This window comes from Paroedura picta, chromosome 9 (genome assembly GCF_049243985.1).
Source record: "Paroedura picta isolate Pp20150507F chromosome 9, Ppicta_v3.0, whole genome shotgun sequence".
Taxonomy (NCBI): domain Eukaryota; kingdom Metazoa; phylum Chordata; class Lepidosauria; order Squamata; family Gekkonidae; genus Paroedura; species Paroedura picta.
This window is the reverse complement of record NC_135377.1, coordinates 30,341,430-30,368,016: the sequence shown is the minus strand read 5'-3', so window position 1 is coordinate 30,368,016 and position 26,587 is coordinate 30,341,430. Positions and strand designations below refer to the sequence as shown.

Genomic DNA, 26,587 nt, shown 5'->3' with positions numbered 1-26,587 from the left:
ACCTTCTATAAGTAGAAGAGTGTTTCAGAAAATTTGTTCACTGCATGGTGTAATGATGCAGCTGTCTTACCACATTTTTTTTTGTTGCTGTTCTAAGATACTAAATTTATCTTTCATGTTATAAGCGTTACAAAGGGAGGCACTATTAAACTTCAGGGCTTCCCAACCCCCACATTATTTGAGGAGCACATTATTTGAGGAGTCGACTGCAAGATTGGCTTCGGTTACAGATTATAAATGTGAGGCTCAATGGGAAGACTTATCTTACTGAATTTTATTCTGATTCTGAGGATACTGGACCCAATGGCATACATAGGTGGCCACTAGAAAACACCTCCATATTCTTAGTCCTATACTTTGCATTTGTGATTACCTATGGCTGGAAACAAACTGAACTGAACCAAATCAACAATACTGTCATTCCCCATCTCTGTTCCATATACTTAGCTGATGATGGGAAGGAAATGTGCGTGCCATCACAGGTACGTGACACAACCTATTACGGGAAATAAAGCAATACAGTAAAAACCTGGAGACCCCCATAAGATGAAGTCTGAGGCCACAAATGGAGAAAAGGCTGCAAAGGAATAAATTTGAGTAATCTGTTTTGCAAATTATAAAGCAATGGGATGGTTCCAAGTTCACAAAGCCCAACACAGTCTTTCCCCCTCTAATCATGGACGGTTTTTGAAAACAGTAAGGCTTGATTAGATCAAGCATACCAGTGCTCTACAGCTAATTCTTATTTCTGGCAGATACCAGATACTACTGTGTCCAGCTATTTGCCCTGGAAAGAGATTTGTGCATGCATAAAAAGATCAAACATGCTCAGAGATGGACTTCAAATTACTCCTATGATGACTCAGTTCCAGTGATAATGGAAGTAATAGGAATCTGTCCAACTATACCACAGACAACACACTGATTGTGTACTTTTCTAGGTCAGATGATACCTTTCGTCTTTCTAACAATACTTGAACAATGCACCAGAGCAGCATAGATGGAAAAGGTAGACACTGTAATACTTGTGAATGCCATTTCATGTCAGACAACATGAAATGTATTTTTCAGATTTACAGCCCACATATGATGGTCAAAGCCCTCAATGCATTATAGGACCAAAAGATGCAAAGACTTAGAAGTAAATACACTGCAAACAGATTTCTTGAAACTTTGGTAGGAAAGCTTTATTGCTTAATGCAGACTTTCAACCATTCAGAAAATGCATTCCTCAACTTTGCTGAGTTTGCAGGTACTCTCAAATTTAGAGAACACTGAGTGGTATTGAGATTGCTACCAGCTGGGGCAGGACCTGTAACTTAAGAATTGGAAAGTTCAAAGCCAAGCTTCTTCCTACAATAAAGGTTATGTTTCCGAGCAGGCAGCTCCCTGTTGACAAGGTGAGCCTTCTCAGCTCTTCTGAAACCCTGTACTAATGAGGTGGAATAAAGCAATAATATTTCTTAGTTTTAGGGAAGAAAATAGTAGGGTCAGAAAACACATTGGAGGGCAGTACTTTGGGGATCACTACTTCAAAGCAGTCCATTTTCATATTTCTGGTTCTCTGAACTCATGCAAGTCAAGCAACTGGATCATACATAGGCTTCTGTTGTCTTGATAACATCTTAACAAGACTCAAGTAATAAATACTGAAATAGGATTCAGGTAATTTGCACCAAGCAAAAGAGGTGCTGTTGGGAAAAAATGCTTTATTGAGGAATATGAATATCTCCCCAGAAGAGACATACATAAAAAAAATTCATCTTGGTATACTAGTTCTAAACGTTTTTGCTTGCAAGAAGTATAATGTATATTTCTAAGAGAGAAGAGACATATACTGAAGTTTGATGACATTATCACAGATAGCCAAATGTTTTTCTTCTTTCTTCAGTATTTGTAGTTAAAAAAAGTTCCAACAAAATAGTTTATAGGAAGTTTCCAAATTAACAGAACAAAAAAACAAAATTGATTTTGGAACAAAAATTTGTCGCTTCTTCATAAGTGTTCCCCTGCTAACTGATGCTTACAATAATCCTCATACAGTACAATGCATAAGCCAATACAAGATAAATTAAATTGGATTCGTACATTTTGTGTGTTCAGCAGCAGTTTGCTGCATGAGGTCACCTCACACAGGTATTATTGTGGTAACTCACACATATTGCAAGTGTGTGGCTAATGATGTAGTATAACATGTGTCTGTAACTTACTGGGACCTCACATGCAATTCTATTAAAGATTGTATATTCTAAAAAAATAATTTTCTTTTCAAGAAGATGCATCTACCAAGAAGCAAAAAGTTAATATGCAGTATGAACACCACAGTATTCTATTTAAGGCGCATTCTTGCCTATATTCCTGCTTTGCTGCAAGAGATGCGGTATTTTTAGGTAACATACAACATATTTCAAAACAAAACAGTAGTAGCATAAAGAAACCCAGATACTTCGCTTGCTTAGTAATTTCTATTTAATCCATACTGTGGTATTTATATAAGTGAATCAAAATAGGTGCAACAATAACGCATGGATTTTGAGAATGTACATAAAGAATCTTTTAAAAACATTATAAGCCACAGTATGGAATAATTACATAAACCTTTTAAATGCACAGATGAATCCATTATTTCAGGCGCATTAAGGTGTTCCAACACTGGACAAGAGAACAAGTTGACATGATTATGCAATTCTGCAGTCCAAACAATATACATAGCTTTCCAACACATACATCAAGTGAAAAGTTTTGCAGATATGAAGGTAGGGATGAAGTATTCAGTAGTAACTGTTCATGCATACTATTAATTTGAAAAAGTCTTTTAGTTGATTGCTGTAGTTTAGTTTACAAATGAAAATATTATAAAAGAAACTATAACAAGGAGTCTATGTCCTAATTCCTCAATAATATTTTTGGCTTAACAGAAATCCAAAAGTAATATTTTTCATTTTGTAAAGGAAGATTGCAAACATCTGTACATAAGTTTATATCCACGGCTCCTGTCAAACTTAAGTGGTCAATAAAGATTTCCTCAAAATAGAAAAAGTAAGTTTCTTGTTTAAAACACCACATAACACATCGATAGCTTGTGCCACCAATGAACACCAATGAAAATGATTCCCATTTGATTTCTACCCACCCCTGAGTTTATCAATTGTATGTTTTAGATATTTGCAAAGTATAGTAGTATGTACATATCTATAAAATTTGCTAAATACTATACAGCAGTTTAAAAAAAACACTAGAATTATCTTCAGCCAATTCTGGTAGGCTTTTTTAAAACTTTGCTGATCTAGTTCTTACTTTAAAAATCAAGTAAGTTTTATTTAATTCAAACATTCATTTATTAACTACTAAGTTTGATTTTTTTTTGTTTAGTGCAACAGTAAGGCAACATTAAAAAGAGAATTGAAATAGAAAGTTTGCATATGTGTAAAGGTAGTAAGTTTATAAAAGACATCAGTGCTTCCTAAAAAGACAGCTTAGATGTAGTATCATAAAATTACAGAGGTGAAGAGCAATTCATTATTATTTAACAATTGTTTTTCTATATATAAAAGGTAAATCTAGTTGTAGTCAGATCTTTAAAGAAAAAAACCCTGGAAAACTGCTATGGCTGTATGGGACAAGCAAGGTAAGAAAAATATACTTTTGTCTAAACTTAAATAAAAAGATCCACACCTTTTTGTCAAAACAGTTCGTCTCTGTCCAAAATGTATTTTTTTCCTTTATAATACAGGATTAAAAGACAAGATAACATTTACAAGGTAAAGAAATAGTTTACAAGAAAATATCTTCTGACAATTTTTCAGTGAAAATATTGTTTTGTAACATTCAAACATGACATACAACACAAAAATAACCATGAACTCAAAACAAAAAAATTCCAAACATATAAATAAATGAAATATTGTGTAGGCAATAGGGCTCATGCTGAAGGCTACTGGGAAGTAACAGTGTGCAATCTACTTGGAAAACAGCTCTAGTGTACATATTAACAAGCCCATTCAAGGACTGCAGCAAATTCAGTTCTATCACTACCATCTGTTCCCATTTCCAGAACAAAGTTTGCCTTGATTAAATTGTTCCTACTTTATTTTACTCATACCTTTGCTTCAGAAATAAGAGTATACAAACAAAAGGTATCTATTTCACCACAGGGATATCATAGTACGTACCTCTCTGCTGATATAACGTGAAAGTCTTCCATGTCAAAATATTGACAGTTCAATAAATATGCAATGATCTTATTAGTCCTTCAGCTAAGCATGTTTTAATTCACGCTGCTAGTCTTATGATCACAGTGCATAGAATCCAAATCTAAACAGTTAGGTTACTTTTAATCCCAATATACTTAAATCTTTTCACAGGCCCTATCATGCATCTACCTTTTCTTGTGGCAGGGGGTATAAGTTTCCTGATACAATCTTTTGCCGGCAATGGATATACCAACACCGTCAAGAATCATATTATTGCACAATACATGAAGACCTAAAATTCTTCCAAAAGTTTATTTTAAAAAATGGAATTCTTGTATTTCCCAACACCTGCATTAATACTGTACGACTAAGAAAAGCATGTCAGTAGCATGGACTGAACCAGCGATCAACATGCGCCCAGAATGCACACCAGTAAAAATGCAGTCAGAGGAAGTAGTCTTCATTGCCTAATGTCACTTCCAGTCAGAGGTTAAAGTTCAAAGACTGAATTATCAAAGTGCTCGTTTTCTCAGTAGGACTATCTTCTGTTAGGCGAATCTCAAAATGGTGGCATCAACAAGTGTCATCTTTAAAAGAACATAAAGTAGCATATATGAATACATATCCAACATCTAAATCTTTAATTAAAGAAATACATTTTAACGACACGCAATAAGAAATAAATGGGACATTTCTTCAATAAGCATTAAAAAAGGACATTATAACAAAGACTCATCCCGTTTTGCTCAAAGGAACTGAAATCAAGAAGCTATAATTTATTTATTTATTTATTTAGATTTATATACTGCCCTCCCCGAAGGCTCAGGGCTCAGATTACATTAATCATGTAATCTGCTGCTCTAAAATTATATTTACAGGTGGGTTAAGTCACAACTCCTTGGACCCAAAAACATATGAATCCCAGAAAAACTGACACTTGTTTTAACTCAAGCAGCAGGATTCCCACTATGCTAAGTGTCATGGGCGACAACTGCTTAAAGAGAACAAGCATTCAATTTTTAATGGAATAAAAGCCAGAAAAAACCCAGCTTGAGTTTTAGAAATCCACCACTTTTCAAAGTTTCATTGCTCTGCACACATTTGCATCTATTCGAACATATGCTACCCATGTTTATAAATATAGAATTTCCTTTTGTATTCATGTATATGTTAAACATTTGCAGTGAGACATAATTTTCCTCTAATAGTATGAATTTCCAGTTAATATGACAGTAGTCACCCACCACATTTTTCATTAACTGTCTTTTTGATTTCTCTCTGTATCCAGGAGCGGTCTTACCTATAGGCTAAGTGTTCGAGGTTCCCAAGCTGAGGAAGGTGCCCTGTTGCTAGCTGCATCAGACCTGCCTGCCACAACAATGCTGTTCTAACTGCTGTTAACTGCCAGGGTGCCTATGCAGGCAGCAGCTGGTGAACCCAGACCCAGGGAACAGAGATGGTGTATGCATGCCTGGTGCACTGTACAGCCAAGGAATGGTAGCTGGGATGCCTGTGCTTCCAACCACCTTTTTGTGAACCAGGCTGAAGCAGTGTGGTTGTGCACATACTTCTCCATGGCGTCACATGTGGTATGTACTTGGACTTGGCACTCCACCTTCTCACTCCTCACAGCAGTAGCTAAAGTCGTTGTCTTGTTCCGTTTGCCGGGCACACAGCTTAAGTCTCCTGGCACCTGCTTCAAATTTTTCTTTCCTTCACCAGCCATACTCCTTGTGGCATCTAAAGTGCTCCCCACTGTTTCTCATTAGCACTATTTTTAAAATTGTTGTTCATGCTTACAGAATCTTAGAAATAATTTTTTTTTGGGGGGGGGGATTATCCAACCCTTAACTTGCTTAAGGCTCCACTATCCCTAGCCATTAATTTTCCCTTCCCATCTGCACATTCTCAGAAGGCAAGATGAGAAGAGTACTGTTTCTCTACACAGCAGTGCTACAGGAGTCTCCTTTTTGCTAGTCCCATAGGAAAGAAAGCTGTGTGCCCCCAGAACCATGTAAAGAACTAGCCTTTCTGCTAAAGGAAGAGTTTTGGCTACAGAAGCCGAAACAAGCAATCTACTAACCGACCTCTGCAGATAAACTAAATATGATCATAGAAATACTTGTTTTCTTCCTAAAACTCTTATCAAAATGCATGCTGGAAATAATAAAAGTCCTGAAGGGGCCTTTCAACCCATGTGTAATGGTTTGTGTTAGACTAGAATCTAAAAGATCCCAGTTTGAATCCAATTCTGCTATGGAATCTTATGGGGGAAAATTGAACCAGTTCACATACTTTCAACCTAAGGAAGTTGTGAGGATAAAACAGAGAAGCAAAGAATGAGATGCACCACTTTGGGCCCCTACTATGAAAAAGGTATGAAGTGAATATTTGTTTCATTACAAATATTGCTTTAGGGTCAGAATCCCCCATGCCACTCCATTTCCCCAATAAGCAGACAAACTGTATGCTGGTTATCTGCTTAGAGGGGAAAAATGGGGTCAGGAGGTATATGGAGATGCATCATTTTCAGGATGGGGAGGGACGCAGGGACTAGGTAAACATTAGATCTAGATTATTTTAAATGAATCCCAATGACTGTTACGATTGAACAGAAATGAAATACCTGCCATAGCAGTACTATGGAATATTGGATCTGTGATACTAAGTATGTAGTTCTTTGACATAGAGTTTAGCTATACTTTCATGGTGAATTTGTGATACTAGGAACGCCAGCCTCCAGACAGGATCAGTAGATCCCCCAGAATTACAGCTTCTCTCCAGCCTTCAGAGATCAGTTTCCCTGGAGAAAGTGAAGTGCTTAACTATGCTACACTTCATCATGATGGGACTGCAACACATAGAACACTTTATGCTGCAAAAGAGTAGCCAATACTAAGGAATTCAGTGTATTAGATCAGCCTTTTAAAACATTTTGACCACAGCGAAGCCCGTGAAATAATTTTTCAAGTCCTCAAAGAGCCCCAGAAGTCATGCCAGCTGGCCATGTCTCCTGGCTATGCCCCCAGAAATGACATGTCACTGAAAGTGATAACACCACCACATTAACAGGCAGGCTCAAGGAAGACTGAGGGGGTGGGGAGACTGGAGGCAGTTCAAGGTGGGAGTAGACATGCAGGCTCCACTCTCTCTGTTATAGAATCCACAAGGGAACTCACTCATGCTCAGTAGAGGAAAGGGGGAGCAATGGAAGCAGCTGGTTCCCTAGCTTTGACAGGAGGAGAAAGGCTGTGGACCCCCTCCAGAACTCCCCAGGAGTCTGTGGACCCCTTGTTGGGAATTCCTGCATTAGATAGAAAAGTTAGCTTCCTTGTTTTCTTGTTGTTGAGCTAAGGAGACTGTACTGCATATTCAATTATTTTAATAATAAACATTTATACATTTTTATGAGGTTAGATTTTCTTGTGTACACCCAGCCTCAAAGATTCACAGGCCTGTGAAGTTGTTCAGGGGTTCCAAAGCAGGGAACCAGGTGGAATAACCCCAGGAGGACCCAGCCAGCATCTCTGACTATTTTCTGCAGATATGGACTACCAGCATTGTAGTGCGGTAAGTGAATCACTGAATAATTAACTGTTAAAATGAGAGGCATCTGCCTTGCAGTCAGACAATCTGTCCTGGAAAACCTCATTTGTAGCCTGAAATTATTGTGTCTGGATTCAGGTTACTCATGATGAAAAGGCACTTTGCAATGCACATCTTCAATGCTATGCTTTATTATGAAGTTTCCTTATACTCGATCAGACCATGTTTCTGATTAGCAAAGTTTTCCCTCCAGTCCTGCTACCTGAGGACTTTTCAAGATGCTATGGATTTATTTACTTACTTCATTTATACCCCATCTTGTTCCCCTGAAGGGATGCAAAGTAACTCCTATTCTTCTCTTCCACATCCTCACAACAAACTTTTGGGGCTCAGGCAGCTGGCTTCCAGCAACAGCTCACGCCCATATTGCAAAGGGCAAATGCTGCCCCTTTGCTTGTGAACAGGCTCAGCAGAGGATTGTCTGTGATCTGAGGACTTTTGCCCATCACTAGGACTACCTATCTGTATCATCAGAGGATTTGGGGGGGGGGGGGGGATGACAGTGGCTCAATTTGGACATGCTTTTGAAGTTTAGTTATGATTTTGCATAGAATCCAAATTGAATATCCAAAATTACAGTCATCACTTCAGATTCAAGGACTCTGGAAAACAGAAAAGAATTTATGAATGTGAAAACTGAGAAGGTGGGAGAACCAAATGAGCAGTTCTGAAATATGTTTGCATATTGAATGTTTGGAAATGAATCACTCTAGGTTCTAAACTACCGTTATTTTATTTCTATTTAAATCCTAACAATTTAGTTCCAGTGATGCTGAAGTATACTCTTTGTCCTGTTAAGGTTGCTCTTGATCCCAACATTTTTTCATTCCCAAGAAATCTATATACTCTTCCTATTTTATTTATTTATCCATACATGGAAACTTTGAAGTTCTGCTTTTCAACACAGTTCCTTTGCACAAAATTATTCCAGCAATGCTATTTTGACCTTTTTTCTAACCACCTAAATTGGGGGTTTCAAAACAGGAAACAGTACTTATTCCAAGTGATATATTCCTTACATATCACTGATTCCTGCAATATGTCAGATTACCTTTCTCCATTGTAGTAGATGGAAATAATACTATATATTTTTTGAAACTTGAGTTGAGAGCCATGGAATTAATCGGAATTTCTCTACTACTCCGTTCTAAGCCTTCCACTGACAGGAGAGACTTTTTTTTTTGTACTGGAGGGATGCTATAAGCTTAGGTAAGCATAGTGAATATATAGGAGACTTATTTCTATACATGATAAATCGCATATGTTAAGGTAAATACTAACCATGATACCACCATTTAGTTTTCTTTGGATTCTTGTTACATGTTCTTACATAAAATGAATTATCTGGTGGTCGTCTCTGAAATAAAAAGGTCAAACTAATCAAACAACTAGGCAATTACATTATGGTTTATACTGTTTGCATGTATTCAAGGAAACAATTGTGCAGTCAGGGAGGCTCATTAGACCAACTTTGCAAAAGAACACTCAAAGTACATCTACAAAAGCTATATGAAATCTGGATAGGAAAGTTGAGCCATTAACTAGGGTTTGGTGCTTTGGCGTCCGACGCGGCCGGTCGCTCCCGATGCAGCCAGCGCCATGGGGGGGAGGGGAGGCACGGGTATCGGAGCACCGGCGGGCGCACATGTGCTGTTGCCTGCGCCTCCCCTCCCCCCTGCAGCGCAGGCTGAATAGGGAGCGACTGGCCGCTTCAGGCGCCGAAGCACCCAACCCTACCATTAACCGTTCTTTGAAAGTTATTTTGATTTAACTTTTAAAAAGTACTAGTTTGTTAATTAACTTTTTAAAATAAATAGAACACCAACAGGTCACCTGTACGAATAGCTACATAACATCAGCATTAAAAATTAATAATCCTATTCTTTAAGAGGCCCCATGCAGTGACAACAAAAGGTGAAATATAAAGAATCTGAATACAACACAGAATTTTATTTTTACCTTTACAATAAGCAAAGGACATTAGGATTCAGTATGATGTCTGAACTTGAAAAGCACAGGTCTGCCATAAAAATATTATTCTTTAGAAATGCTGCAATACTTACTTTGCTACAAGACATAAACATGGCTGTTCATCTAAAATTTGTCTGATTAATGTTGTTTTTAAGAAAAGGTGATTCAAGAAAATATGTTCATATATCTAATGTGGATTCTATTTCATTTTAAAGTTTCATTTTACACTAATTCACCAATTGAAGTTCACATGCCCTCTTAAATTCCAGTTACTATTTACTCCATAAACACAAGAATGCATTTTGTTCTTTCAGAATCTCTAGCCTTGCAATATGTGAGATTACAGAACACATTTGATTCCAACACAACGCTTACCTTTAAACTACCAGGTTATTTTGAAACATCTAAAAATGGTTTATATAAGTACCAGCAAAATCTCACCTAAGATTTAAGATCTTATTACTCTCACTTACTTTATGTCAAGGTTATATCTGAAGTCATACCTTTTCTTTGCAGCTGGAAAGCATACTAATAATGCTAAGACAAACTGATTGCACTGAAAGAGCTGGAGACCAGTCTTCTGTTAGAATAGATAGACAGATATGACCATTGCTATAAACATGAGGATGAACGGGAATATTTTCACCAGTAAACATGACCTTTAAAAAGACAGAAAGAAAAAGTAATCAGTATTTGAATTTTAAAAATATTAGATAAATGCCTCCTTGAGCACTGTAATTTGCCCTTGAGCTATTATATAAAATTTCACATTTGTTAGGTTCATTTACCTCTGTAGGATTTAGGAGATTTTTATCTTCAACATAAAAAACCTCTCCTGAAAAATGGCTAGTGAACCACAAAACATAACAGAGAACTTTAAAAAAATAGCAGAAGAATGTAACTTTGCTACATTTCAGTATATTACATGTAGATACATCAATCTTCTGGAAGTCTATTATTAGAATCATAGAATCATAGAGTTGGAAGGGGCCATACAGGCCATCTAGTCCAACCCCCTGCTCAACGCAGGATTAGCCCTAAGCATCCTAAAGCATCCAAGAAAAGTGTGTATCCAACCTTTGCTTGAAGACTTCCAGTGAGGGGGCGCTCACCACCTCCTTAGGCAGCCTATTCCACTGCTGAACTACTCTGACTGTGAAAAACTTTTTCCTGATATCTAGCCTATATCGTTGTACTTGAAGTTTAAACCCATTACTGCGTGTCCTCTCCTCTGCAGCCAGCAGAAACAGCATCCTGCCCTCCTCCAAGTGACAACCTTTCAAATACTTAAAGAGGGCTATCATGTCCCCTCTCAACCTCCTTTTCTCCAGGCTGAACAGTCCCAAGTCCCTCAACCTATCTTCATAGGGCTTGGTCCCTTGGCCCCAGATCATCTTCGTCGCTCTCCTCTGTACCCTTTCAATTTTATCGATGTCCTTCTTGAAGTGAGGCCTCCAGAACTGCACACAGTACTCCAAGTGTGGTCTGACCAGTGCCGTATACAATGGGACTATGACATCTTGTGATTTTGATGGCATAGTATTCAGTGTATTAATTGTTGTATTTCAAAACAAAGAATTTAAGATCAAGAAAAACAATAATTTTATTGATAAAGTGCTTAGTAAACATAGGGTTTTGTTCTACCCATTTCTCTGCATGCCCCTTCTCTAACTAATCCAATTTTTTACCCTAAATAAGTTGATGCTGAAAGTCAAAGGGCCTGCATAGACAAAAGGCCAGTATGAAAAGAAGGAAGGATTCAGTAAACAGGGAAATTGGATGGGGAAAAACTTATTTCCCCTTCTGCTAGAAGACCCTTAGAAATATGTGAACAGGGGAAAGTGATGATTTCATTTACTCTCATACCCATATGACTTTTTGTCCATGTCCATTTGGGTCCTGCTACTGCCAGCATCATTTTTTAAGGGTCAGAAGATGTTACTGGGATAAGAGGAACATAGGGAACACATTTGTCTGCAAGCAAGCTGTGCGGGCAGATGGTAAAATACAATTCATGCTGTCTAATCCTGTACATGCCAACAAATTCTGCTTACTAAATAAGGAAACAAAATGACACATATTTAATTCCTTATTTGATTACTTTTAATTTAAGTTAGGGCCTTGGTCAACACTCTTGGATCTTCAGAAGAAACAGTATCCCACTGGGAATTTTTACAATCTTTAGTAAAGATAATCTGAAGGAGTTCATATCACAACTGCAGTATGTGGAGGCAATCTGCAGAAGCTGAACTAGGGAAGGATATCTCAAAGTACTAACAAACTATTGCTTATTTTATCTCATAATCAGCATGTGTACAAGAATCCGAGCCAAAACGGCAAGGCCATTATTACACTGATGAAATCTAGCACTGATTCTCCCTTGGCCAATTTAGACTATCATTTCATTCACTTTGGAGCAAAGCTCACAGGCTAGATAGATGCAAGACCGAAGGCTGACTGGCCTCAGTTGAAAGCAAAGTGAAACGGTTAACTTCCCCTATTGGCTCATCACCAATTATGAGAATCTCTAGTATCTCAATCTGTAGCCTTGGTTCATTCTGCTTCTCTCACACCTTTAGAATTCTAGGGTCTTTTATGTCTTGAAAGAAAATCATACGTTGCAACCTATGATGCATATAATCTCATAATTACTTGAATTTACTTGAGTTCACTTAAGGTTAGTAGTGATATGGCCTTCCATGCTTGTCATTTTTACCTACTTTTAAGATTTCACAAACTTCCCACAGCACCTGTATTAAAGAACCATGACTCTGCCCACATCTCAAGTACTTTGAAGAATCAGAAAAAAAATCAGAAAGTCACAGTAGCATCCAGTGTTACTGAAAGATCAGTAGTTTTTGATTAATCATGAACTTAACATTTATTGAAGATTTATTAGAATGTCTTTCCATTGCCATTTATACATATGTAACACATAAGAACCATCTTTCACTCAATCTCTGAATTTATTTTGATTCTAACTACATCAGCTCATGGAAAGTATTGATTTTTTGCTGATTCCCATTCCTACTGCAAACCTTTATACATTTTTTGTGGATTATGAATTCTCAAGGCTGAATTTCAGGAGTTAAGGTAGGTTAAAGTGGAAGAGGGCAGACCAAAAAATTTCTGTCCACAAATACTACTGCAGTCATGCAGCATGGATCCAAATATGGTTCAGAACAAGCTGCAATTTGTTGTGATGTTCAAATGGGAAAACAGTGCCAGTTTATTTTTACTGGGTAGCACCCCAGGAGGGAAGCCCTTATAAATGGGCAACAATATTATGGACCTAGTAATTAGATGCCACTAGTTTATGCAAAGTGAAGGGTGAGAATGAAGAATTAATCTGAGAAGCACCTTCTCTCCCTCAATTTACAATCCCAGTTCCTTAGTGTGTTGTCAAGTATCAACTAACAGAGATGTATTTGGGGAAACTTTGCCAGGGTCGGAATAAATCTAACAGAATACTGCATGCATGCATGCATTCATATCTTGCCTGTCCAGGGACCTGCCAATATACAGCAACTGTCTGCAATTAAAAGTGTAATAATTTAAATTTTAAGTAACTTTGTGAACCACTAAAGAAAACCTCAAAAAGCAGTCATTACATATTTACGGCAGGTTTAAAACTTCAGCTATACAAACAACAGTGCAAGTTACCTGAGGAGAGTCAAATGGATATCGACTACTGAATTTAAACAGCAGCTGAAATTTCTCCCCTTCATATAACGTTCCAGGAGCACCTTCCATGTCTACAATCCACCTTTGAAAATAAAATGATTACAAATGTGAAAAAAGCACAAGAACCCCTCTTAAAGTATTATCACAATTCACAGTATGGTCTGATTAATATCACACATCACCTGGAGCTTGACTCCTTGTTTGCAGTTCTTCATGTAGGAAAATATTAACCTTGGATGGATTTTAAAAATAGCAGTTTTTAGTCTTCAATATGGTTGCATATAGGAAAGTCCCTCTCAAGATTTTTGAATTGTGGCTTCAGTTTATCATTTCCCAACAGCTATATTATTAAGATTAATAACGCTTTTAATCTGTGTTTTATGAATGTTATTACCCACCCTGAGCAATTTGGAAGGACAGGCTGAAAAGGAAATATTATTATTCTATTCCTCAAAATCTGAGATCTGCAGTGCAGTCTCAGATACTGCCCATTGTGATTTCAAACTACCAACCAGTATCAGAGGTTCAAAGAAATAAAAAGACTAATTCTAATTCTAGCAAAAACTGACAGAAGAAAAAGTTAATAAACTTCTATTGCTGAATCATTTTGGCGAAAAGCCGTTGACAGATATTATTGTTACCATGCTAGTCAAAAAAGCTGTATAGTCCTACTTTTCAGTTCACATCAGTACGTCTAGAGTGCTTGACAGCTTAAGCTTTTAAAGTTTTTGCTCTATTTCAACCTTTTTAAAATTCTATATATTTTGTTAACTACTACTTTTAAAATTCCACAACACTCCCAAAATCAGGTTAATTTGGCAGGCTTACTGAATCTGTTTGGCAGTTCCAGTCACAACAGTTTTTCATCTCTATACCAACGTCATCCTTAGGCTTTTTCTGCTGCACCCCTGCAGCCAGGACAGCCCCATGTTTCATGTGAGGCTGTAAAACTAAGTTATTTAAGAGGAAAGCTGTTTTATTTGAGATGGCTTTGGTAGGCATTGCTGGATTGAAAATATTTATTTTAGTGTTTTATAATGTATTGTTATTAGGGTGCATGCTTAAAGGAGTACACGGTATAAAGATGAAAGCGAAGAGTCCCAAGTAAGATCAGAATAATTATTTTTTTAATATCCTGGACTCTTGTCTTCTTAATTGTAATAAATGTCAATTTATTGTATTTGGATTTCCAGAATCAATAACCAGTTTCACTATTCGGCTTTGTCAACTGAAAAATAAATCAACAAAGTAACTCTTTTACAACAATATCATAAATATATTTTTCACAAAATTCTTAACAGCAAATAATTTTACTATTTAACATATTTACTATTTAACATAACACTTTTAGTTATATATTTTTATGAACCCTTATCGCGTTAAATAAACATAAGTCTGAAGAATATTTATTATGAAGACCTACAAATTCTATGTGATTCTCATATATCAAAGTGGCTAGTGCCCTCAAGTGTACACAGATTGTTACTACAATCCAGTTTCAGCTACATGATAATCATACCTGTCAGCTCAATCTTATTTACATAAACGCAAGACAAAGGACTTACATGATTAAGACCTTTAGGTGTCATGGTCCCAATCCTGTGGATATATACAGCTTTCCATTGTTTCAAGATTTTAGACATATTCACTTGATTGTTGCCTTTGCTGTTTGATAACCTCTAAAACTGAGCCTCTTGTGATGCAGAGTGGTAAGGCAGCCGTCTGAAAGCTTTGCCCATAAGGCTGGGAGTTGAATCCCAGCAGCCGGCTCAAGGTTGACTCAGCCTTCCATCCTTCCGAGGTCGGTAAAATGAGTACCCAGCTTGCTGGGGGGTAAACGGTCATGACTGGGGAAGGCACTGGCAAACCACCCCGTATTGAGTCTGCCATGAAAACGCTAGAGGGCGTCACCCCAAGGGTCAGACATGACTCGGTGCTTGCACAGGGGATACCTTTACCTTTACCTTAAAACTGAATGACTCTGGGTTATGAAATGTTTTATTAATGGAGTTTGACAATTCTTATTCTTGATAATTTATCTGCGTTCTGTTATTCTAATATACACCTTTTTGCAACTGTATTCTAATAAATATATCAGATTATGACTATTACAGCTGCTGAAATTCCTTATACTTTGGCTGAAACTATAATTATATGTCATGGCTCAGGTGTCAAGAGGCCAGAAAGCTTTTTAAAAAAAATTGGTATACCTAAAACACATGCTATAAATCAGATTTGGGGGGATGCTTGGGAAGGATGGAGCTTGGGGAGGGGACAGAACCCAGCAGGAATGTGATGATATCCTTCAAAGTGGCCATTTTATTCAGACAATTGGATCTCTGACATCTGCAATTCCAGACGACCAGGACTCATCTGTAGGTTGGTAACCAAATCTTTCATATAAAACAATTAGAGCAGAATTCTATTGTACATAATGTTCTTGTGAGCAGAGTGTTACCGGGTCCTAGTGTAAAACTAAAGCTGTTACAAACCAGATACTTTTACTTAGATAACCTAAAGTCTCTTTAACCTCCAGAGATTCCAAAAACAAACATTAAACTTGCAATATGTGAACTAGTAATAAAATAAATGGGATTTCCCCCCTTATCTATTTGAAAGGGAAATGTGGCCTCAGAAACATAAAATATGTTTCTAATTATGTCCTCCGTCTACTACTTAATGACATCCAATTTGTCTCCTACTGTCATTACTGCTTTTTGGGATAACTGGAAAATTAATAAGAAGGCACAAAACACTTTTAGAAGCAAGTAAGAAGCAGAAAACATAAAGTTACTAACTGATTCTTCAAACTTAGAAGAAAAAGCTCATGGGAAGCAAGGCCTATCAGTCATACCCATGACTTGCACGAGTGGGTAGATAATGGAACACAACTGTTCCCATTGTATAAATTAGGAAGAATATCTGCATATTTTACCTTCCATCTCTAAACTTTTTAAAAAGGAAGCTAGGAATCTGGGCCAGGCAATAGGTCACGTGGGTATTGGGCAGCATGTCCAGATTCCAGGTAAAACCCAGACAATTGGTAGATATGGAGACCCTATCTGGTCGACAAACCAGTCGATGAAGACATTCAAGCAGAATTTCCACAATATAGTGCAATTCCTGCATGAGACTTCTCCTCTCTTCAGATTTCTATTATTATTTCATTACCTTGCAGCCAACAGACGAGAAGTAAAACATTTTAAAAATAGCCTGCTCCAATTACAAGTTCGGACTCCACTCAGACCAAACAGCCACAATGCTAAATAAAAAGCATAATATTCTTTTGTAGCCTCCATTCTGCAACCTCCATCTAACAGATATACTATGCTATAATTAGGAGTTTTCTCTAATGCACGAATATGCATCACATACTGCTTTATTTATACACACACACACACGCCACCCTCCCTTGTGGCTCAGGGTGGTTTACACTGAAACTTCCATAATGTACTACAGTATAACACTTTAATTTGAATAATGTTTTGTATATTGATAGGAAGATATCATGGCCATTACCATTTTCACTTGGAACAAAACTTATGAAGATGCAGACACTCACTGTGTAATAGAATTTTGTACACTCTTTTCATTCAAGGTCATTCCCGGAGGTGGGTCATTCTGTAAAGCCAATAGCTCTTTCTGTAGCCTCTTCTAAAAAAAGAAATAATTTTATGAAAGCTAAGACAACGAACAATTTTTCAAAACAAGCTCCCCAAAGTTGAAAAAAGACCTGCTTCCTTTTTAAAAAGGTCAGAATGACAAACTGCATTTTTTCTAAGCCACTGATTTTCAACATTGCATCATATGTGGCATTTTATTTTTTGGAAACAATTCATGGCATATTGAGAGCTTTTGACAATTTTTCTTCTGTTCAATTTACCTTTATTCTCACAATTCTCGACACTGGTGCAATATAAATATTAAATCACAATATTAATACTCAATGTGATCTTTCGCCTCCTCTAAAAAAGATACTAATTAAGGGTAAATAAAATTAAATATCAGTTCAATTAAACTTCAAGACTGTTGTTGCAGTCATTCCACATGGGGAACTGAGATGGCATTTGTTCCAAGACATTATGGTTCTCTTTGATTGCTGGTCAACACATTAGGATATATTCTTCTCTTTGACTTTCAGGCGTCACCTCTCAGGGTTGGGGTAAAGATAGTTGCAAGGGAAAAAATATATCCTTATACTGACATTTTAGTATAACTGAGAGGGAGGAAACAACTTCTCTGATCAATCAAGAGCAGATTTCTACATTGTAATAACTTCTTGATAACAAATTAAACAATTGTCCAAAATATGAATATCTAAGCTACATTCATATGCACGATGGTGGCAGAAAGCGTTGGCGGTGGCAGAAAGCGCTGTCAAGTCACAGCTGACTGACTCTGATCCTCAAGGGTTTTCAAGGCAAGAGGCAAACAAGAGATGGCTTGCCATTGTCTGCTTCTGTGTAACAACCCTGGACATGATTGGTGATCTTACCAAGTACTAACCATGAATGACCCTGCTTAGCCTTCAAGATCCAGCTCATTTGGGTCATTCAGGTCAGGGGTAACAATCTGATGTTGTAGACACCAGCAAATGACTTCCCACATCAATTTCATAAGCCGTTATACAAAAGCACCCTCAGGTGGTGACAACTGGTATTTGTAATGCTCAAGAAAGTACCTGAAGATTGAGCATCTCATACAGTTCAGAATCCCTGTGTGAAGGCTGGGCTTTCTTCCTTGTGGTACACATGAAGGCAGCACAATAGTTGGTTGCAGGTGGTGTATACCCCACTAAAATGTGCCTATGTATTCACCCATATATCGCATGTTCTACCTTAGAACAGCACACGTGTGGATAAATTATGCACAAAATTATACAGAGGATCAGACATAAATGTACAGAGGGAAAGAAGGAATGTATGTTTCAGCTTTATAAAAGATTATTATTCCATTTACTGTTAAACACACATTTGTACTTGTGTTTATATCTTCAGCCCGACACATCCATTCCTCCTTCTTAATAAAAACACAGAATCAGCCCTCCTGGATCAAACCAGTGCCAAATCTAGTAAGAATCTTGTTTCACAGAGCTGCCAAACAGTTTCCCTGGTGAAGCACCAAGGTCAAGGACTTTCCCTAGTGTTACCTCCTGGCACCGATATTCAAGGAGATTACTCCATGAACCTGTCTTATTCCCTTTTAAGACCCTGTTTGCTTGTGTCCATCTCCACCTCCACGGGCCATGAATCCCACCATTTATTACTCAGTTAAGTAGAATTTCCTGTTATCTGTTCTGAAGTCCAGCCCAAATCCACCTCTACTCAGTCTGCATTTTACACAGGATACAAACAAGAGTGCTTAAAATGTCATCATCTGGAAGAAAAAACATTTTAACGCTTTTCTTGTTAATACCTACTCTGATTAAGAGCTCTTAACTACTCAAAACTTGCATACTGTTTTGTATTATTCAGGTGATCTGATTTTTGCTGACGCTATGGATTCTCAGTGATCAGGCCAGATCAGGATGCAAGTCTCAGTTTTCTGACAGAACGATAGTTCTAAGTTCATTTTTGAGATTCAGAAATAGAGTGACAATGAACTTGAGGTGGAAGAAGGAAGTACAAATATTTTTCCTTCTTAAAACAAAAAATAAAGTAAAAGATAGCACCAAATTCCAAATCACACACTGAATATAAGAGAACTAGATGGATATTTATTGAACTATGTAGCTAGATTTTCAGTACTGGATCTTTTCAGTACAGTCCTGAAGCTATGCTCTACAAAAATTTAAACAATTATATTTTGAGGTATATTTCTAGCCCAAGCCAAATGTTCCATGTACCTATGACAAAAACATTTCCATTATATTCTTACAGTACCAAATCACAAAATAGCCTGAAAACACCATTTCATATGGAGTAAATGTTTCTTTTGAATAGACTGCCCTATTTGCATACTGAATAACTCATAACCCACATACACCCAGATAACACAGTTATTGAGCATAACAAACCCAACCAATTACACCATCTCAGGCTCATTCACTGTTTCATTTTCTAACATTGTATATGCCATTAAATGCCAACAATGCCCTTCAGTTCTCTACATAGGGCAAACAGGTCAAACTGTATGCTAATGGACACAAATCTGATGTCAAGAATCACAGAACTGAGAAACCTGTAAGAAAATATTTCAACTTCCCAGGACACCCAGTGGGGGATCTCAAAGTAGCTGCTTTATTGCAAAGGAACTTATTACTACACTCAGGACAAAGGAGCCCCGAGGCCTTAACAGAGATATTGGGTTCTCATCTCACTATACATGTTAAATCACTCAATTCTCACCCAGCATTAAACATCGTTGATTTTAAATGTATCACTGAACTCAGACAATTCTCACATTGTTAACTTTTATTATCTGTATGCAAATTTTCTGCTATTCCCAACCGTGTTAATCCAATCTTAGTTATGCTTATGGCTGAGTCACCTATGCATCTTGATTCTAATTACCAACCACATCTAAATATAATGCCTAAGGAAGTCTATTTTAATTTATCTGAAAAAGTGCACATATACTTTTGCTAAGTCATTCAGTTCTCCCTTATACCCAGAATTATCTGTCTATCTACCTACCTCCCCTTGCAGCTCAAGGTGGATCATAGAGAACATGAAAGTCATAAGATAGATACACTATAGGTTCAATGACTGCATCAATTAATAATAACAGTGATAACAGTAATAACAATAACATTATTAATAACTAATAACTGAACTGTTAACATATCAACTTCAGCCCCACAGATTAGTCAGTGCAAGTTTGCCTCATGGTGTACTTGGTGGGCTTATCTGGCAGGGAAGGAGTTTTTGGGGTCCAGTAGTTGTTGTCAAGTCAATTGGCCTTGACCAAATTCCTGGCAGAAGATATTAAACTTCTTTGGTCTTAATGGTGCTGCTGGACTCAGGACCCCGTCCAAACTCCCACAATTCTGCAGGGCCTGCAAATGAGAGCTTCTCCACCAGGACTTTGCTTGAGGCAAACCAACCCCAAAACATCTGTTGGTGTGCCCCCCCCCCCAGGAACTCCCTCCCATGACCAAACATTTGCCAGTGTTACTGTTCCTGTTAAAATATTGTTCTGGTTAACATGTTATGTTATGATCATTATATTGTTACAATGTTCTATGTAATTACCCTATGGCATTCTATGTAAACCTCCCAGAACCGTATGGAAGAGCGGTATAAAAATCTAAATAAAATAAAATAAATAATTTGTTGCTATTCACAGATCTTACTAACTGCTTTAATCCAATCTTAGCTATATTTATCATTCAGAAAAAAATCTACTGGCTGTCTGACTCTCAGAGTGTACGTGGGACACATAAATGCTCTGGGCTACTTGGTCAGGTCCCCCTTCCTCCTTAGCAAACTCACATATACACATACACAGACAAACAGAGATGCGCTTCCCTCCCTCCCAATTTTCCCCCTTACCTGTTGGTTTCCCAACCCCCTCCTTCGTTCCTCCCTGCTCCCTCGCACACACACATGCAGACATACAGAGACTCCCTTCCCTCCCCCCACTTCCCCCCCTTACCTGTTGGTTTACCAACCTCCTCCTTGGTTCCTCCCCCCCTTCCTCATGCGCAAACACACACACACACACACACACACACGAAACTCCCTCCCCTCACTTGTTTCCACCTTTACCTGTTAGTTTCCCAACCTCTCTCCCTCCCTAGCCAACACACACACAAACACTCCCTTCCCCCTCCTCCTTCCTCTTTCTGCTTATCTTTCCACTGCTGTCTTGGCCCCTGCTGGTTGTGCAGTGGCTGCCGAGCCCCCCCCAGGGGCAGCACAGCTGTTGCCACAGCCTCAGGGGATGGGCAGCCACTGCTAAGATCCCCGCTGGTTGCACAGCGGTTGCTTAGGCCCCCGGGGCCAGCGCAGTCACTGGCTGAGCCCTCTTCATCTTCTGCCACGCTTCATGGGCGGGACTATGAATGTCATGTCCATCTGATGAGGCCCGCCAGAAGATGTGTCCCACATCAAAAAATGTAGAGCCATTTACTTATGCACTCTGGCCCGTCCTCCCAAGAACAACAGGGGCATAAATTCGCGCCAAGCAAGGTTTCTGATAATGCTTCCTTTCCAGCGCCAGAAGTATTGTCTTCCCTTGACCGCCCTTCCATGTTGTGCTATTAGAGGGCCTCTTGCACATTAGCAGAAACGATATGAAGGATCCAATCCTCCACATTTTCTAGGATATTGAGGCAACCCAGTTCATGCCTTCTTTTGCATACTTCATGCATGAGCCTTTATCCATTTTGGTACCTTTTTTTAAAAAAGGCCAGAACTGCTCCTTATCCACATCAATACCTCACACTTCTAAGAACCATTACAAGTGTTACTAATGCCACCTAAAACAAGGTAGGAAGAAACTTTACTTGTACAAATTTGAGTCCTAAAGGGGGAGCAAGAGTTCTGTACTGTTTCTGAACTTCAGCCTTCTCCAAGATACCTGACATAATGGCTGTGATCCAGAAAATCATATAGGAAAACAAATGCTTTCACCCTAATGCCTTTTGAAAACTCACAGTCACAAATCATTTTTGAGCATATCCTTTTAAAAGAATAACTATATAGGACATAGGGTTTCAAAGAGCTCAGTTAGCAATAGTTTCAGTGAACAACTTCAACAAATGTGAAACTAATTTGGTTTCACAAGCCTAAGTAAACATACCAATATTTGCTCAAGAATGGATACAACCTTAATATACGTACAAACCCAAACTGCATCACTGGGAGGGGGGGGGCAGGAAGAAACCCTAAAGTACTTAGCTAGGGAATATCCACTAATGTACTAACTAGCATATCACAGAACATGATACTGGCAAATTTTTCATGCTTATTTTGAGCAGATATACTCGCAATAGAGTATAAGGGCCATGTGTTATAGAACAAATTGTACTTCAAATGCTACTGTGACACACAGCTCAGAGCAAGAGACAAATAGTCAAAGACTTGCCCAAGGCCATCCTGTAAGCTTTATGGCTCACCAATACAGATATCACTGCACCAAACTGGCCTACCTTCTCAAAAATTATATGCCAGTACAGATTAACAGATTATATGAAAGAGAATTGATAGTTTACTTTGAGTATTAGCAATCATTTAATTCACATGATGAAATTCATAGAGGAAATTCATTGTCACTAAATGTCTAATATGGAAAAATAGAAATGGCAGGATTTTTACTGCATTCTCCTCGATAGTTTACGAACTATTCATTGGACAACTAGGAAGATATATCAGTGATTCAATAGTTATAGTACTTCATTCTATTAATTCTTTACTACATAGACTTTGTAATGCTATATAAAAAGATGGACGTAATCAACACTCAACTCATTCCTTAGATTATCTGGTCAAACTGCCTGAGAATATTTACACCAGTAAATTCAGTACATACCGTTGTCATCATAGTCTCAACAATATGAAAACAGCACTATCACTTATGTAGGAATAGGTCAAGAAACTTCAGTAAGTGTAAAACATTATCATAAGTAGAATAGTCTTTCAGTAGTGCTAGTACTTTTTGCGGTCATAGAGCTGAAGTACTTGTTTTATTCTATAATGTGTAAACTAAAGCAAAGTTGTAAGTAATGAGGGGGGGGGGCTAACCCTATGGCGGGGATAAAGCAAAAGGAAAACTTTGACTCAGAAAAGTATACCATCTACTCTACATGCCATCCATGATACACGTCACTTTCCTAGCTTATGAGTTTTAAAAGCAGTATACTCTCTCTACTATTTCAATCCAATTTGCAAGTCAGTTTTAGGAAAGGCAGCATATAAAACAGATTGGATAATCAAACTGGAGATAAACAAGCTCCTTGGACTTCTGTCCGTCAATCTGTTAAGAATTGTTAAATATTATATGTTCTTACAGTGCCATTCTAAACAGAATTGTGCTGTTCTAAACTCATTGGCTCCAACTGACCTCAGAAAGGTGAAATTTTGCAGATGTTTCAGTCACTCCTACTCCCAAAATACTCTTGGAAGCATATTTGGCAAACATTCAGATACTTCACTCTTTAAAAATTTGTCTCCAATAACTATTCTACTTTTTTACACATTTAGCTTATTTAAGTTAACCTTTTACATTAATTCTAAATGCAGGCTGGAATTTATTTATTTATTTATTTGCCATCAAGATGACTTATGGCAACCAAGCTTTTCAAGGCAAGAGATGTACAGAGGTAGCTTGATATTAACTGCCTCCCCATCACAGCTCTGATATTCCTTGGAGGTCCTTACACCCAAATACTAGCTAGGGCCAACCTAACTTCACTTCCAAAATCTGATGAGACTGAGGTACACTGGGCATTCCAAGATAGAACTGACTTGTCTGGATAACACAAAAACATAGAACTGTAATTTTGTCCCCAAGGCAGGGCCCCGCATTACTCTAAAAACTAACCAATGACTTGGGGCACTGAGGTTTAATAGGCAAGATTTTTATTTCATAAAATGAAAGCTTGTTTAAGATGGGCCAGCTTGTGCTGCTAAATATCATAATACATTTCAATAATTAACTGTACAAAAAGCAACCAATATTGTACTATAAATAACAGGTTGAGTTTATCATCCAAAATGCTTCACGTTTATTGCCTCAAAGCAACCTACAACAACCCTGTCAAGTTAGCGGGCAGTGAGGAGGTGCATGCTCACTGAACTCTTGACCAGTGTGAGATACAAGCTGGGAATGCTGCACAGCACACTCGCCATCTGAAGTCAAGGGGAACCACACCACCTCTCCAAATGCAGCAAAAAATTACAGTGACTAATGCCTGGGAAATGGAAAGCAGGCACATCAACGACACACTTCCTGACTTCCGAAGTGACTCTCCTCCTCTTCTCCCCTGCCTTCTTCAGGCCTCCCCCTACCTGGGTTAGGGCTGCCCCTCGCCCCTCTCCGAGAGAAAGCGTTCGTTTAAGCTCCAAAAGCAGCTGCATTCGCATTAAAGGCAGGGAGCCCGGGAGGTGCGAACAGACCTGTCACAGCAAGCAGGCCGTGGAGCGCCACTTCCCACGGCAGCGGCCAACCCGCGCAGGCCAGGCAGCCACAGCCCGAACCCGCGCCTGGGAAGCAGCCAGGGCCGGGCACGGCACCTGTTCTTCCTGGAACCGGCCCTACCTGCCGCGGCCCTTCCCGCCCGCCCACCCGCCCTCGCCGCCCGAGGAGCAAGCCAGGTGGGTGGGCTTCTCCTGCTGGGCTTGGCCCGGCGCCCACCCGCGGATCCCCCACCCGGCGGCGGGAGGGGGTGCAGGAAGAGCTCCTCCCGGGCAGCCGCCGTGTGCCCCACGGGCGCCGCATCCGCAACAGAGACGGGGAGCGAGCCCAGGGGAGACGCCGCTGCTCCAACCGTCACCAACCCCGCCCTCCTCGGACTCCCTCCGCTGCCCACTTCAGCGCCGGGTCCCCCTCAGGGCAAAAAGGGCACGCTCGCCCAGCCCCGCCGCAGGCTGCTCACCTGCATAGACGCCATGATGGATCCGCCCCCCCTCCCGCCTGCCCTCCTCGGGTGTTCTCTGCGCCGCCGGCCGGGACCGGGAGAGACGCAGCGCGGCGGCGCCGGCACCCCTCCCTCCTCTTCTCTCCCCCCCTCCCCTCCCGCCCGCCAGAGCCGCCTCCGCGTCACGTGGGAGTTCCGGCCATCCCGCGGGGCGCGCGCGTGCGCATTACGGCGCTGCCGCGGTAGCTTCCCGGGAGAGGGTCCCGTCTTCTGTCCCGGAGGTTTGTATGCGGAGGAAGGTCTTTTGTTCCGGAGAGGACCGCGGAGGTTGCTCGCTGCTTTAGGGCAGTGTGGTTGGTCCGAATAATTGCATTAATACAAACAAACATATGGAGGCGGGGGGAGGAAGGACCGGCCAGGCGCCACCCCGCCTGAATAGTCCCGGGGACCATTTCGTTAATAAAGGTGGCCGTCCCGTATACTTTGAAGGGCAGGCAGCGGCACTTATTTAATTTATTTATAGCCCGCCTTTCTCTCCAGTGGGGACCCAAAGCGGATTACCTCTTCCTCCTTCACAGGTACCTGTGAGCAAGGTGAGGGAGCGTGACTGGCCCAAGGTCACCCAGCAAGCCTCCATGGCACAAGCAAGGTTTCAAGTCCTAGTCCGACACTCTGAATCGCTACACCATTCTGTCTGTCGCAGTGTGGACATGGGTAGTTACTCAAGAGTTATGGCTTGTACAGTTATTTGTGACTTATTCCCAAATCAACGTGGACAGCGTTGTCACTTAAGAAGGCTGAAAGCACAGTTTAGAGCCCAAATGCAAAGACTAGGGAGTAAGCCCCACTGAAATAATGGAATTTACTTTTGACAAGCTTGTAATTGTTCTGTCTTTAAACTCAGTATGTAAAAATAGATTTACCACAGTCTCAAGACATTTTATTTTATTTCAGAATATACAAAGACCACTGCTGGATAACACAGCTGGTCCATCTAATCCAGCATCCTTCTGGAGAGCCAGCAATGGGATAGAGGCTGAGGTTTTCCTCAATGTTGCATCCTGGCTCTGGGATTCAGAGGTTTAGTGTTTCTGATTGTAGAAGTTCCCTTTAGTCAATGTGGCTAGAAGCCACTGATAAATCTGTTTTCCATGAATCTATCTAATCCCCTTTTAAAACTGTCTATGTCTATATAATGTGGCGCAGAGTGGTAAGGCAGCGACATGCTGTCTGAAGCTCTGCCCGTGAGGCTGGGAGGTTCAATCCCAGCAGCCGGTTCAAGGTTAGTGGAAGTAGTATTCTCAGCCTTCCATCCTTCCGAGGTTGGTAAAATGAGTACCCAGCTTGCTGGGGGGTAAATGGTAATGACTGGGGAAAGCACTGGCAATCCACCCCGTATTGAGTCTGCCATGAAAATGCTAGAGGGCATCAACCCAAGGGTCAGACATGACCTGATGCTTGCACCGGGGATACCTTTACCTTTATGTCTATAGCCTTCACTACACCCTCTGGTAGAGCCTCTTGTGGCGCAGAGTGGTAAGGCAGCAGACATGCTGTCTGAAAGCTCTGCCCATGAGGCTGGGAGTTCAATCCCAGCAGCCGGCTCAAGGTT

The 26,587-nt window shown here is 39.6% G+C and overlaps 1 protein-coding gene across 3 annotated transcripts; it reads right to left on the bottom strand.

The window, feature by feature from the left end:
* Positions 1–1,692: 1,692 nt before the first annotated feature.
* UBE2W (ubiquitin conjugating enzyme E2 W) lies at positions 1,693–25,119 on the bottom strand. Of its 3 annotated transcripts, none has more exons than XM_077352140.1 (6): positions 24,994–25,119; positions 17,017–17,108; positions 13,434–13,536; positions 10,274–10,429; positions 9,081–9,156; positions 1,693–4,780 (listed from the first exon to the last, which is right to left on the bottom strand). In XM_077352140.1, exons 1-6 carry the CDS (start codon positions 25,006–25,008, stop codon positions 4,767–4,769), a joined length of 456 nt encoding a protein of 151 aa, XP_077208255.1. In that variant the 5' UTR covers positions 25,009–25,119; the 3' UTR covers positions 1,693–4,766. The 3 variants fall into 3 exon arrangements, with proteins under 3 accessions (XP_077208255.1, XP_077208256.1, XP_077208254.1); XM_077352141.1 differs by lacking the exon at positions 24,994–25,119 and adding an exon at positions 24,515–24,653; XM_077352139.1 differs by lacking the exon at positions 24,994–25,119 and adding an exon at positions 24,407–24,490.
* Positions 25,120–26,587: the final 1,468 nt, after the last annotated feature.